Raw genomic sequence first — 14,252 nt, 5'->3', positions numbered from 1 at the left:
CCACTCGATGATATCAATTTTGCTCAGTGACTCTTAATTAACAACTCCTTTTCTTCTCTTTTCACATGAGTGAAGCGTCGAATATAAAATAGGCTTTGTGCCACGAGGCGCTTGAATCTAGACAAAAAAGAATATTACGGTGCTTTCAATTCGTACACACTGAAGAAAAAATTTGATCTGCACTTTTGTTAACGCAAATGAGGTTCGCTTTGTAACGGGGAATTTAATTTAAATAACGTTGAGCAGGCGCCGGTAAAGTGAAAGACTTACGTGTTAAGACAATACTTTTCGGTCATTTTACCTTTCTAAAAAACCAGTTACTTTTATTAACATTATGCAACTTTATTACAAAAGCCAATATTTTCACTAAACAATAACATTGTTTGAACCAACCATTTTACGTTTCCAAGCAACTTACAGTTACAACTTTCGAATGAACTCATAAAATCCAAGAAGGTACATGAAAATTGAAAAATATCATTAATATTTGATTCATTTTACAAATAAAATAGCAAAATAATATCTAATGCATAATACTACGTAACAAAAGCACATCGAGGGACCACGACCGAGGATTCGACGACCTCGGAGTTCACTCTCAGTTCAAACATTGACCTTTCATGAAGATTTCATAAAAATAATTTCAACTAGAAACAGTGATTTAACTCGTAACTCGTTAACTTGCATTCTCATTAAGTATATGCATTTGATAAGACTGTAGTTTTAATTAAAATCTATAAAACTTTAAATTCATGTGTTCTCTTGCTATTATTGTGATAAGATTGAAATTTTTACATTTATCAAATTAACTCTATACGCTGACAGTGGATTTTTCAATAAATCTTATGTCCTCAATTTTCCTCGCCAGGTCTAAGGCAGCTTAGGTACTTGTATTTATGTCGCAATTTGATCCTGTTTTTTTAATATACTCCCAATAAAGAAAGTATTTTATAATAACTACATTTCTCGTTCAAAATATTTGTAACAAACCAATCAAGAAACTGAGTTCGGATCACAAACACTCCAACTATACTTGTAAATAATAAACTAATTAGAAAACGATACAAAGATAATATTCTTAAAGATACGCAAAGCTAAGTAACTTCATATTATTATAATGAGTGCAAAGAAAGTGCAAAGAACAACGCGGCCAAGGACCTCCAGTGTCGCGAAGAGCTCTGTAGTCGAGATATTTTACGTAACTCAAGCTTAGAACAGAGTGGAAAATTGTTAAAACAGGATTATCGGATCGCTGCCCGCAATAAAAATATATAGTTCAAAGTTCTAAAAGTCATTTTATCCTTTAATGTTCTTGGGATAAGATTTACGATGTTGATTCTCGGAGAAAAGATGCTTGCTTAGTAATATGATTTAAACTTACGTCTTTCTTATTAGATTTAAATAATTGTTGATGAAATCTACAATGCGTTCAGTAAATTATAAAAAAATACTTTTTTTACATTAAAGTCTAACCTTGATTGTTAGACCTACAATGTAGCATAGTTCTTTCGTATTTAAGCGTGTAAGCAGATCTCACGGTAAAATTACATTTAAGCCGACCACGGAAGTTATAAATTGCTTTAAACTTGTTTAACTTACGCATTTACCATGTTTGCCCGGACGTGTGGTTCCATTTAGTTACTTAACTAAGTTCTACACTACTCTGTTTCTAACCGAAAATTTACTGAAACGTAACATAACCAAGTCGCCGCCATGAATTACATATTATGGCGTACAATTGATATCTTGGTTTTATTTCCAGCAATACAATAATTGTTTTAATTTGAAGACTCACAAATACCAACGGATCCCTTTGTATTTGATGTAAATTGCAATAACAACGAATCAGGACTAGAAATGTGTATAAATTTTTCCATAGAAATTCTTATCTAGTTTTGGCACGTGCCTCTATTAGATATAGAACAAAAAAGCAGAAGACCAAACTGTGTAATCTTGATTTATTGCTAGACATCAATCTCAAAAATATACCCACAAGTCTAAAAAGAAAGAAAAATCGCTTTGAGGTGACGGAGACGATATTGAAATATACCTTTAATATTTTACACAGATATAGCGCGCGGATTACCGTTACTTCCTTTCAAGCGAATGTAATAAAATTCAGCTTAAAAGTCCTGGTAACCACGATCGACGCTTTCAGTTTGCCGGCTACCGACAAAAATACTGACAGTAATAAACGGGCTTCGTTTATTCAAGAAAAATACTTTGGAACAAGATAAAACTGACGTCAAACTAGAAGTTCCCAATAAGTCGCCTGTCGTACCAATTTTGGGATTTCAAAGTCGAAGATTAGCAGAACGCGGTGGTAAAATGGTTTGTCAGATATCAACAGCGCATAGCCAACAATAATGCATGGCGTGGCAATTTTTTTCAGCTAACCTTCTTAAAAGAAATTTGGTTTTATTTCTCAAAGATACAGGTACATACATAAATTCGAGTACTAGTGCTTGTATTTATAGGTTTGTACCATACACCCTTTTAGTGTGATGTCTAATTGTATACATAAAAGTCATTGGAGTATCATGAAAGATTAGTAAGGTGAGCGAAACTCATTGCAAATGTATCAAGATTTTAGTGAAAGTTGCAGCCCGTCCTGAAAGCAATCCGAACTGCGTTAATCACTTATTTACGTCCGGGTCCACTTCACCCGGGTATTTCTAATGAGCGTCGAGAATTCCGGGCAATCCTAATGAACCGTGGGAATTTCGATTCTAATGAAGCGAGCTGAAACCGTGGAGCTCAGACGGTAGACTGAGCACTTTTCGCAGGTTCTTAAATCTAATTGATCGACTTAGTTGGACATTGTTTCTGCGTGCAGCGACACGGGAAGTAATTTCATCTTATTCCGCCGGATATATCTCCTGGCGCAGATACCTAAGAGTAATCGGTATCTCATTTCCTCAATCGGCCGACTCTAAGCCGCTAAAATACTAACTACTGTACTCATTTCAGAAACACGGCAATAGATAGTATAAACTATAAATAGTAATGGGGCAAAATACATTAGATTTCCTCTCGGTACTATGAGTGTAAAAAAATATTATTTTCGTTTGAAAGAAAACACTTTTTAACCGGATTGAAGCTATATATTATTATAAACTAATAATTATTTTACATAATTTTAAAAAAAAATTTCCCGTCGTTTCGCGCTGCTTTACAGCGTGCGTGGTCACGGTGACTGAAGACAAAATGTGTTGGATGTCAAAAGTATCACAACTGTAGAGAAAGTTGTGTTATCTGTATTTATTTCCCCGGAGTTGACATCGACTAAAAGATGACGGGTTTTTGTAGAAATGACTCACGGTTTTCGCGGATTGTTTATGTAAAATTATTATTAGTTATAATAATACATAGCTTCGATCCGGTTAAAAAGTGTTTTCTTTCAAAGTGTCAAAGTATGTTAACAAAAGACAATATTATTTTCATTTATTAATATTCTACCTACAGCACTCAATTGCTCACCATATAAATGTCTATGGAAATAATAATATTGAAACACGCAGAAATGATAACATGCTGTGGATCTTAACTAGTAGCAATTCTTATGTTGCCAGTAATAAACCTTTTCCGAAGCTGCGACTAGATGTAATGAAATCTCAATCGACAAAACTAAAGACAAAAGTTTGTTAGACAGTTTCTACGCTGGCAATTGCACCCTTTGCTCTAAACTTCAATTGGCACTTTAAAAATTCAAGACAAACGCTTTTAGCGCACGATGTCGGGGAGCTGTAAAAATAACCCCCACTTAGCGAGGTGTAACTGCGGTCACGTCAAACAGTGGCGTTGACTTTGCGAATGGGTTATTGGATAGATAAACTACAACACCACTTTGAGAGACACGCTTTTGTTAAAACACAACAGTCTGAAACACACAACTTAAATCATATTTTTTTAAAGTAATTTGTAATTTTAGTAAAATAATGATTACTAAATTAACAAAGCGTATCTTTTGGCCTAGTTTTTACTAAAAGTTTAATTTTTTTCGATTGGCAAATTTTATAAGCCCTTCACATGGTAACCCGTCACGTTACTATTAATAAATAATAAAGATTTCTACATCAAATTTAGATAAAGAATCATATCGAATTATTTCATAAACATATTACTCTCTGTAGAAAGATAACTTTCGTTATTGTCAAAAGAGTACCTTACTTAGCAGCCATCTACTTGGGGTTGTTCCAAATACACATTTTCATAGTAATTTTGCAAATTTTTGACTAGCAAAAATGAAGAAGCAAATTCACAGCTTAAGTAAGACATGATGATATCTTCAATCATTTTCTTTTACATTGTATTTATTTTTTAGCTTTTATTTCAACATAGTAGGTTTGATACGAAAATTTTACGCCAAATAACTCAGATAGTTATTGTATAGTAATAAACATTTATAATCGATAAACATAAAACGTATTATTATTTTTCTATATAAATAAATTGTCGATATTAAAACCTTGAAGCCGAGGTGAAATTAAATATAATATTAAGAAAGTGAATTACTGTTCTATCATTACCGCTTGCAGCAGACGCCTCAAGTTTCCAATTATATCTCTTTCAGTTTAGCCAACTCATATAAAAGTTCTAACTACTCGTGTCTTTAGATCCCGACGCTTCATGTAAGACTATAACCTTTCAAAACTTATCTATAGCCACTTATATTGCACTCTACGGTGCGGTTTTAATTTAAAAACTTATTACAAAATTAATTAAACTAATTCCTAAAAGTACGTTGTGAAAGTATTCTGTTCTATGCTTAAAATGTTCTGAATTATTTAATATGGTAATCATTTTAAAATTTGAATACTACTCATTCACTAAAGAAAACTCTTTACACTCTTACTTGTAACTAACTGGCTTGAAAAAAATATTTAGTTTTTACATTAAATTTTGTAATTTCGCAAATTAGCCCATATTTCACATCAAAAGCGTGTGTAATAAATAATATGAGTAAAGAGAGACTCTAAGAATTTCTTCGTTACTAACGAATATGATTCGTCTCTGATATTGACTTTGACAAGTCTCATAACTGTATTAGGTATAGGGAGCGGCATATTTTATTACGTACCGGACGCAAGCTTCAATATTAATAATAATTTATATAAATGATATTTAAACAACTGTTAAAGAATTATAATAGAATTAATACACCAAAGCTTGCTTATAAAACAATATTTATAATATAAAACAATATTATATAATGTAGTAATTTTTTTAAATAAGAGAATTTAATATATATAAAAGTGACTTTAAAATTCTAGTCGTAATATTTCGATAACAACAATTCTATTATTTAAATAACACATGAAATAATCTATAAAGTGAGTATGGTAAACCTACTGTACAATGAAACGTTGGTATCAATACAAAAGGTCATAAAATATGCATAAATATGAAACGGGCAACTGTTTAAAACATTAAGTGTTGTATACATGTGGTTTTATTGTTTTTAATAATACGTAAATTCACTGTTTGTCTTGTATTCAGCTGAACCGCAGTTCATTTCATTGTTATATTTTGCCATATTGCACGAATCGGGACCGCAGTCACGATACGGTTATGAATATCAAAAAGTGCTAACTCCGATGGCCAATGCAATGTTGCTGAAATATCATTTCAATTTCGTGACAATTGCATGACGGAAAAGCGACCGAGCGGTAATAAGCTATTACGCTCATAACAAAGTTACTCTCAGCTTAATTCTACCTTCCAGCGTCGGACCGAATTCACTAATTTCCCATATGTCTCCGTTACCACATTGCGACTGATTTGGGATACGTTAGTAATAACAGGGAGTTTGTGGGAGTTAGTACAGTTATATAAGTGAGGCATAAAGTAGGCATACTCATAATTTAATTATGGTACTTCCGTATGCTTAGGTAAACCTAATACCCAACACTTTTCGTGTGTTTCTGTTTCATTCAAGACTTGTAGGATTTCTGGTCCCTTATACCAACCACACGATTATTGTTTCGTCGGAGATCGAACCTGTTTTCTACGTTAAGAAAAAATTAATGTAATTTCAATAATAGTTAACGAAATGAAATCAATAGTTGTTGCTATTCCCATGTAATATTTTTATACCTGCAGATATTAAAATGAGAAAAAGTTTCTTATACAATGCTCTCAAAGTACCAATTTAATTTCGAATTAATAAATACAATTTGTATTAATTTAAATAAGCTAGCATATTTCTTAACAATAAGTGATGTCGAATGGAAAATTGGTATAATTTTAAAGTTAGATATCGTGCAGACTCGACACCGTATCCTTCATTGAAAGAGTTGCATTAAATCCTTTTCTCCGTCGGAGAATCGAGAGATCGACTAGCATTGAATCCCCAGTGCACATCAATGCCTATTGCCACGTCGCTTATCTACAATATACGAGTCGAGTGCAGCGTCGTGGGAGACAGGATTTCAATGAGATACCCCTGCATATTATACCTCCATTATATACTCGTCTATTAGCGAACGATCGAGAAAAGTATAGTTGATGTTGAAGCATCGCATACCATATACTGTGAGGGTATGTCTAGGTATCTTAAAAACATAGAAGTATATCTAGGGATTGGTAAGTGTTGTTTTTACAATTATCTTACTACGGGATTTGACTTTCAGTTGAAATATCAAAGGTACCACGTCTTATTTTAATTGTAAGACATGACGATTTTCGTTCGATGTATTAGTTACCCTAATATAATAATCAAATAAATAATAGCCACTTATCTCAGATACTTTACATTTATATATCTAGCATCTCATTCATTCTTAGATATCTGTGTGGCAAAGGCCTCTTCCAAATCCCGCCATTTCTCTCTGCTCTGTGCAACTCTCTGTCATATAACACCTGCAATTTCCATCTTGTTACCTAAATAAACCATAATAATTGAAATAATAAATAATGCATTGATGTTCAACGTACAAATAAAACTTATCACTACATTTCCACTTCTCTCAAGACATATTGGGACTCAATAATTTGTTACGTGGTATAAATAAATCCTGTTCAAGTAAAGTATTTATCATACCGAATATTTCTGAATAATATAAGGATACTCTACCATTTTTTTTTATTACAAAATGGATGCCATCCATATGCTCGTGAAGTTGACATTTGTCGAACGCCGATATCAGAGGGTTCCTAACACGCCACGGGGGACCGAATCCCGCTGACATTTTATTATTTTTATGCTAATATCCAACCCTTAAAAAGTAATTGCAAAATATCTTATTTGCTGCGCCATTTTAACTACAGATAATTTTAACGTTTCCCGTCTATTACCGTAAGAAATAAAATTATATTTTATTCGTGTAAGTTTCAACGTCTTGGGTATATAAAATGTCGGGGAATACGGACGAGTAATTTTAATGGCGCACTGACAGATTATTTCAGAAAATTAAATTTTAGCTCGTTGGACACAGACCATAAAGTTCATGCTTACAAATCTCTTTGTTATGACATCGTAACGAGATTATGTCCATTTCGTGAAGACGTCGCTGTGTCGTCATGTCGCATGTTTTATTTCGCGTAATAAACGCGGGGCGCAGCCTCTGCCGAATTATACAATGCGATGTTATTATCGACTACGCATCGCCTCACTTTATCACCAATAAATCAAATAATGAACATACGTATTCGCTATATCCCAAATACTCATTCAAATGCAAATTGAGCGACATATAGGTTATAGCTATCTGCTTAAATGCGTAACCATTGTCGTGGTGTTTCTTTCGAAGTGTCTGTTTCAGAACTGATCATGCTAATATTTTGTATTTAAAACTAAAAGAATTGCACATAAAAATATTGAACTAAAAATATATATTTTTACTGAAAAGCAATTCGGGTCGCAAGCTTTAACTTTTTTAACTTATAAAACAATGAACAAAGCATTCCCGTTTAGCATTGCGAGAGAAGTCAATCAAGAACTAAGTTAATTAATTTCTCGTCAACAGTTGCGACAGCGACGAGGTAGCCCCACAGTCACGTGTTCACGTGGCCTGGTAGCTAAGCACGTGTCTCGACACTGACGAAAGGTTTCTGTTAACTTATAACTGGAAATAGCCATGAGCCATGAAGTCCTTTAAAGCATTCGTAACTTACCAAGTCCCTCACGTTTTCCTTAACAGATTTACTTTATTTATTTTTTCGATTTTCACCTACTTTCATCTCTTTTGTACTTGGTATACTATTTTAAGTACCTTTCATCATTAGTCTTTCAATTCCTAATAACAATTTCATTGCAAATTTTTGTTATTGCCTAATTCAGCGTTCATTGACTGCTTTGTCAAAGGATTTATGTGTTAAATTAAAATAAGCCATAACTTATTCTGGATCCATTGTTTCCGCGTGGCATTAATACACTGGGTTGAAAATGTGGTTGCAAATTTCATCAAAGGGATGCAATTAACAACTTGTCTGTTATATTGCAAAACAACGAGCCATGTTGTAATGACAATAATTTTAGAATGGTTTCCATCAGTCGGACTGTACTGAAATATTTCATTACATGACTCGATTACATATTTCACACAACGTATAACAGTGACACAAATGAAAATTCAGTTCGGAACATAGACAGCAGACGCTCTCCCATATTTCCCATGTGTCCCCTAATAACGTTATTGAAATAATAATTAACTACAGCAATGACCAACAGTCCTGTGATGTTGGTTAGTTTTAATTACCCGCGAAAACGATATTTTATACAACATAACGTGTCGCGTGAAAATTAACTTCATATTTTATCTGTAATGTTATTTAGAAGTTTCATTATGTAGGGATTTATGTGATCCAATTACAGTGTATTTTAAAAATACCTGCATCACACCTATTTAATTTATTATGGTTGATAGCAACCATATGTGGGCGACACGTACGAGCAAGAACCGGGGAGCGGCCTACGGCCTCAAGGATGAGAGTCGCTCGCTTATACCACAACAAATGCTCTAACAAACCTGTTAGCTAATTTTTTTATGTAATAGGAGGCTCATCTGATGTTAAGTGATACCATGGACACTCACGTTGCCAGAAGGCTCGCAAGTGCGTTGCTGGCCCTTCAAGAATTGGTACGCTCTCTTCTTTAAGGACCCTAAGTCGAATTGGTTCAGAAATACTTCAGTGGGCAGTTGGTTCCACATAGTGGTGGCGCTTGGCAAAAGTGAGAATAACATACACGATGTTATTTGACATACTTAAGCATTTGTCGAACGTAATTTTTGTAATTTAAATAATCACTTAATCCTTTGATTAAAATTGCGTAGGACTAATGAAGTCACTTTGGCCATGACATCGCATAAATTCAATGTAATAAGCACGTCTAGGCGAGTAAAATGGTGTGCATCATTATTCTGTTACGAACAATTCTGGATGAGCGTTACAAATAAAATATGCATTGAGTACATACTTGCAGTTAAGTTTCATACTCATTCTCTAACAAAATTAAATGTTTTAATAAAAAAGCTCTGTAATTCTATAATTATAAATGTAAATGGAATTTGTTTGGTACCTTACTTAGATTTCGAAGCAAACTTTTTTAGAAAGCACAAATCTAAAAAATTGAAATGAATAAATTAAGCGTGTTATCAAGCAATAACTATATTTATTACGAAGCAATAGGTGATAAATAAGTTTAAAATAAATAATAAATCAATAGCGCTACAACCTTTTTGGGTCTGGGTCCCTGAGACACGCCGTCGACTTTTTGGGTCTAAGGCAAGGTGGTTCCCTCACGATGTTTTCCTTCACCGTTCGAGCGAATGTTAAATGCGCACATAAAAATAAAGTTCATTGGTGCACAGCCGGAGATCGAACCTACGAGCTAAGTTTATGGAATAAATTTCCATTTTATAATAAAGTAATCTTGTGACTGATTTTTTATTTTTACTATTAGGTACGTGTAGGTATTTTAGCGATTAAATAGGAGAATTCGTCATTATAACTTTATTAATTTAGCATATATGATTAAAAAGCCATTCGAATCACTGGGAACAATCTCATTTCATACAAATGAAATTCAAAGGAGAATACTAACGAACGTCACTTGAACTTTCTTTAGACACTCTGCTATCTATACCTACTGTTTTTGGTAGTGTGGTGGTAATAGATACCTTATTTGTTAGTATTATGAGGTCTTTAATGCAAATTTAAACCAAAACAGCCAAATAAACAACAATCGCATTTAAATGTAAAAAATCTATGTTATTCTATAATTATAAATTTGAAGTTTTTTTACGAAGCACAACTCAACATTGCAATGAATAAACCAATAACAATAGTATATTTAAAATGTATGTTCTAAATTTAATTTTTGTTTACAGCTTGTCTCAAGCCCGTCGGCCGTCTCAACTGGACCCTCACATAACAAGAAGTGTGCTGGCTCGCGCCCTCGACGTCTGGGAGCAGGCTTCAAGGCTCACCTTCACAGAAGTCAACTCAGACGACGCTGATATTGTCGTATCATTTGCCAAGTAAGACAATATGTAGCTCGGTAGTAAACTTAATACACACAACACAATAAATTAAGATCCTTTTGGCAAAATCAATTATTATGCATTTCTTCTTGTTTCGTAAACGGAGAGTATGAATAAAGTAACTTAAAGTAGTAAATTCGCTTCTTGATTCATTGTACTGATAATAAATAATAATCAAGCGTGGATTTGGAGACACGTCCTATCCATTTTAAGGGGATTTGTGAGGTCTCATGCGAGGCATCACAATAAGTTACGGACAATATAACGTTGGACAGAATGAACGTATTTTATTGAGATTTCGAAGGTTATCGATATTCTTAATGGTAAAGTGGTGGTGTTTTAATGTATAATTTTATGGATCAAATAATCTAGGCAGAAAATCACTTTAAATTATTTAAATGTATGGCTTATTTGAAGAAATAGAAATACCAATTTTAAATACCTACATAGCAAACCGACATAGCAGACTGTCTTTAATTAATAAAATAAAAATCAGTGGCTCTACAAACTTTTTATGTCTGTACCACAGATTTCTGTATCTGTTTCATAATCATTTGTTAATCTAATAGGCAAGGTGATCAGACTTCTGTGCTTGACGCACGACTTTTTGGGTCTAAGGCAAGCCGGTTTCCTCACGATGTATTACTTCACCGTTCGAGTGAATGTTAAATGCTCACATAGAAAGAAAGTCCATTGATGCACAGCCGAGGATCGGAACTACGACTTCAGAGATGAGAATCGCAGGCTGAAGCCACTAAGGCAACACTGCTCATGTCTTTAATTAATACTAACAATAAAACTGCTAACCAAAAATAAAATAAAAAACATTACGCATCAAGACTATCCTAAGCTCATAGGTTTTAGGAAAGTTCATGTTGTGCCTTTGAATTTAGAACACCTTTGAACAACAATGGTAAAAACAGTGTTTGTTGGCCGTTTCCTTTTCAACTCGCTACACGATTCTAGTACAAACGTGACTTGCCAAACTCACTTTGCTATTGATCTAATAGTCCTATATACGGCAAATTGCTTCGGGAGGTCGTTGTCAAAGGAAATATACACATTCAAAGTCCGTGCTAAAAGTTATTAGGAAAAGAGATGCGATAAGGTAGCTTATTTATTAGATACGGTTTTAAAAAAAGCTTTTACTAACGTAGATATAATGTTCGAAAGAGGCAATTTTATGTTTCTAGTATTATAAATTTAACGGCAATCGTCTTAAATAATAAGAAAAAAGTTAGCTTTTTTTAAGAATTTAACCCTGCGGCTGCTTTTTTCATAAAAGCCACAAAGAAAAAAAGAATAATACCAAAATATTTTTTTACCCATTTGTTCTCAAAGAAGTAGATAGGTTTCTTTTCTCTTTCCAGTTTCAAGTTTGTTCGTTCCTTTTTTTATATTAACATTCTGTCTAGCCTTAATGATATAAAACCCGAAATAACAAAATCGAATGATCTTGTAAAATCCCATTTAAAAATAGAACGCGCAACGACGTTACAAAAGTCGAGAGCTGCATCTGAAATAAGGATACAAAGTTTCCTTTATTAGATCACCGTTCAACGCGACATGAGAAACTACCCTCAACAAAAACCACAATAAGGACATATTGCGACCACCATATTGCGTCCACGTCAAAACTTACAACCTGAACTTTTATCGTCTAGACTCGAGTTTGTGTCAAAATTGAAACGCATATAATTACTGTAACATCATCACATTATAGACTGTTATATCAAGATAGCTATTGTTTTATTGCAAAACAAAAATTATCTTTTATAATTTTATTTGTATCTGTTTAAACTTAGTAGCCAACTCACTTCGGACCCAGAGCTCCATAAGTTATTCGGTTAATGAACGTTTAACTGAATGAACAGATAAAGTCCAGCGTGGTATTTAAAATTTATTACACTCCTCCCGTTAACAATAAGTTTGTCAGTTACTAAATATTGACCATTAAATGAAAACCCTAAAAATTAAATATATTAACTTCGAGTCAGAAAAATCTATACGATATTTTCATTAATTTATACCTTACCTTACTTTTTTAAATATCTTACGTTATATTTGAAAGGCGTAGTTGAAGATGAGTAGTTCATTAGAAGGAAGAAACTTAACAATCTCATACAAAAAATAAACAAGATTAATGTTGTATTGTCTTTTGTTAACATATCTTGTACACATTGAAAGAAAACACTTTATAACCGGATTGAAGCTATTTTTATTATTATTAACTTGTAATTATTTTACATAATTTTAAATTTTTCCGACGTTTCGCGTGCTTTACAGCGTGCGTGGTCACGGTGACTGAAGACAAAAGGTGAACGAAGAAAAACAATTGCCTTTATTAAACCATAATCTCAAAGTTTATGAATTTCAAATGACAATTCTTAAATCTTGATGGCATATGTATTAAAAGTAACGAAACATAATTATAAATGGAGGTGTTTTATCGCCACCTCTCATTGGCAATCGAGCTGGGGAGTAATAAATCATCCCCTACTCGGAAACTTTCCATTTTGAAGCTATTAAATTTGATGGGCTGTGTCAACGCGGGACTGTCGCATTTTGTTGAACTACGAGGAACTAGTTTATCATCGACGGTGTGTCCCTGATTACAATCCACTTTAATAAAGGAAAAAATGCTCGAAAGAATTGCTGACTTGTTTCACACCCACTAATGTTTAATTACCTTTAAAAACTACGTATTGTTTTTGACGTTGTTTTAATAAATATGAATTACAATATTTATTACGTAGCAATAGATGATAAATACATAATTTTATGGAAATTTATACATTTCATCATTAAAGTTATCTTGTGAAAATTTTTTGATTATGACGCACTTTTAAACAATTAGGGTTCATGTAGGTATTTTAGCGATTAAATAGAAGAATACGTCGTTATAAGATTATTAATTACGCATATTCGATAAAATATGTGTATGAAATTCAATGAAGAATACTAACGGACGTCATTTGAACTTTCTTTAGTGCTATCTATACCTACTGTTTTGGGAGTGTTTTACCTTTTAAAGCTGTGGTTGTAATAGATACGTTACTTACTAATATTATGAGGTCTTTGATTCAAATTTCGAAACAGCAAAATAAACAACAATCCCACTTTAACAATCGCATTTACGTGTAAAATTTTAAAATATATGTAGCTATCGAAAGCTTTAGTCGTTACTGAAGCAAAAATGATTAGGTGGTGAGTGAGACTGAACACCCGAGGGAGGCAAGTTTGATTGCTCCGTACCTACGTCCTCCACACTTGTTTGTCGCATAATGAATACATTACTCTAGGCCAACTATTCTCATTATAAGTCTGTGTATTATGTTGTAATTATTGCTGCCTGTAATTATTGGTTAAATAGAACTTTAGAAAAATCGAAGTTAAGGTCTGTAAGATATCTATATGAAACAGAAGTGAATAATTTTTCATCTGTTTAGAGGAACATGACTAATAATAATAAAAATTATTACAAAAATAGTGTTATTTTATTTTTTAATTAAATAAAAAATCAAACTTTTAAATGTAGAATTCGTTAATTTTCAGACGTTACCATGACGACGCCTATCCATTCGACGGGAGGGGCTCGATTCTTGCGCACGCGTTTTTCCCGGGCACAGGTCGTGGAGGTGACGCTCACTTTGATGACGATGAACTGTGGCTACTGCAACCAGAAAACGACGACGAAGAAGGTATTGTTACTTAAATATTCACAGTTCTTTGTATGTATGCATTTACAATTTTTTTATATAAAATTTT

The 14,252-nt window shown here is 33.2% G+C and overlaps 1 protein-coding gene across 1 annotated transcript in view; it reads left to right on the top strand.

Moving 5' to 3' along the window:
- Window positions 1–14,252, top strand: part of LOC123709991 (matrix metalloproteinase-2-like) — a 127,681-nt gene that overhangs the window by 108,498 nt on the left and 4,931 nt on the right. The window contains exons 5-6 of the mRNA XM_045661642.1: window positions 10,332–10,481; window positions 14,040–14,185. Of these exons, the coding sequence (XP_045517598.1) occupies window positions 10,332–10,481; window positions 14,040–14,185 (296 nt within the window). The remainder of the gene's footprint in view (window positions 1–10,331; window positions 10,482–14,039; window positions 14,186–14,252) is intronic.

Source organism: Pieris brassicae, chromosome 5 (genome assembly GCF_905147105.1).
Source record: "Pieris brassicae chromosome 5, ilPieBrab1.1, whole genome shotgun sequence".
Taxonomy (NCBI): domain Eukaryota; kingdom Metazoa; phylum Arthropoda; class Insecta; order Lepidoptera; family Pieridae; genus Pieris; species Pieris brassicae.
This window is presented reverse-complemented; position numbering and strand designations above follow the sequence as displayed.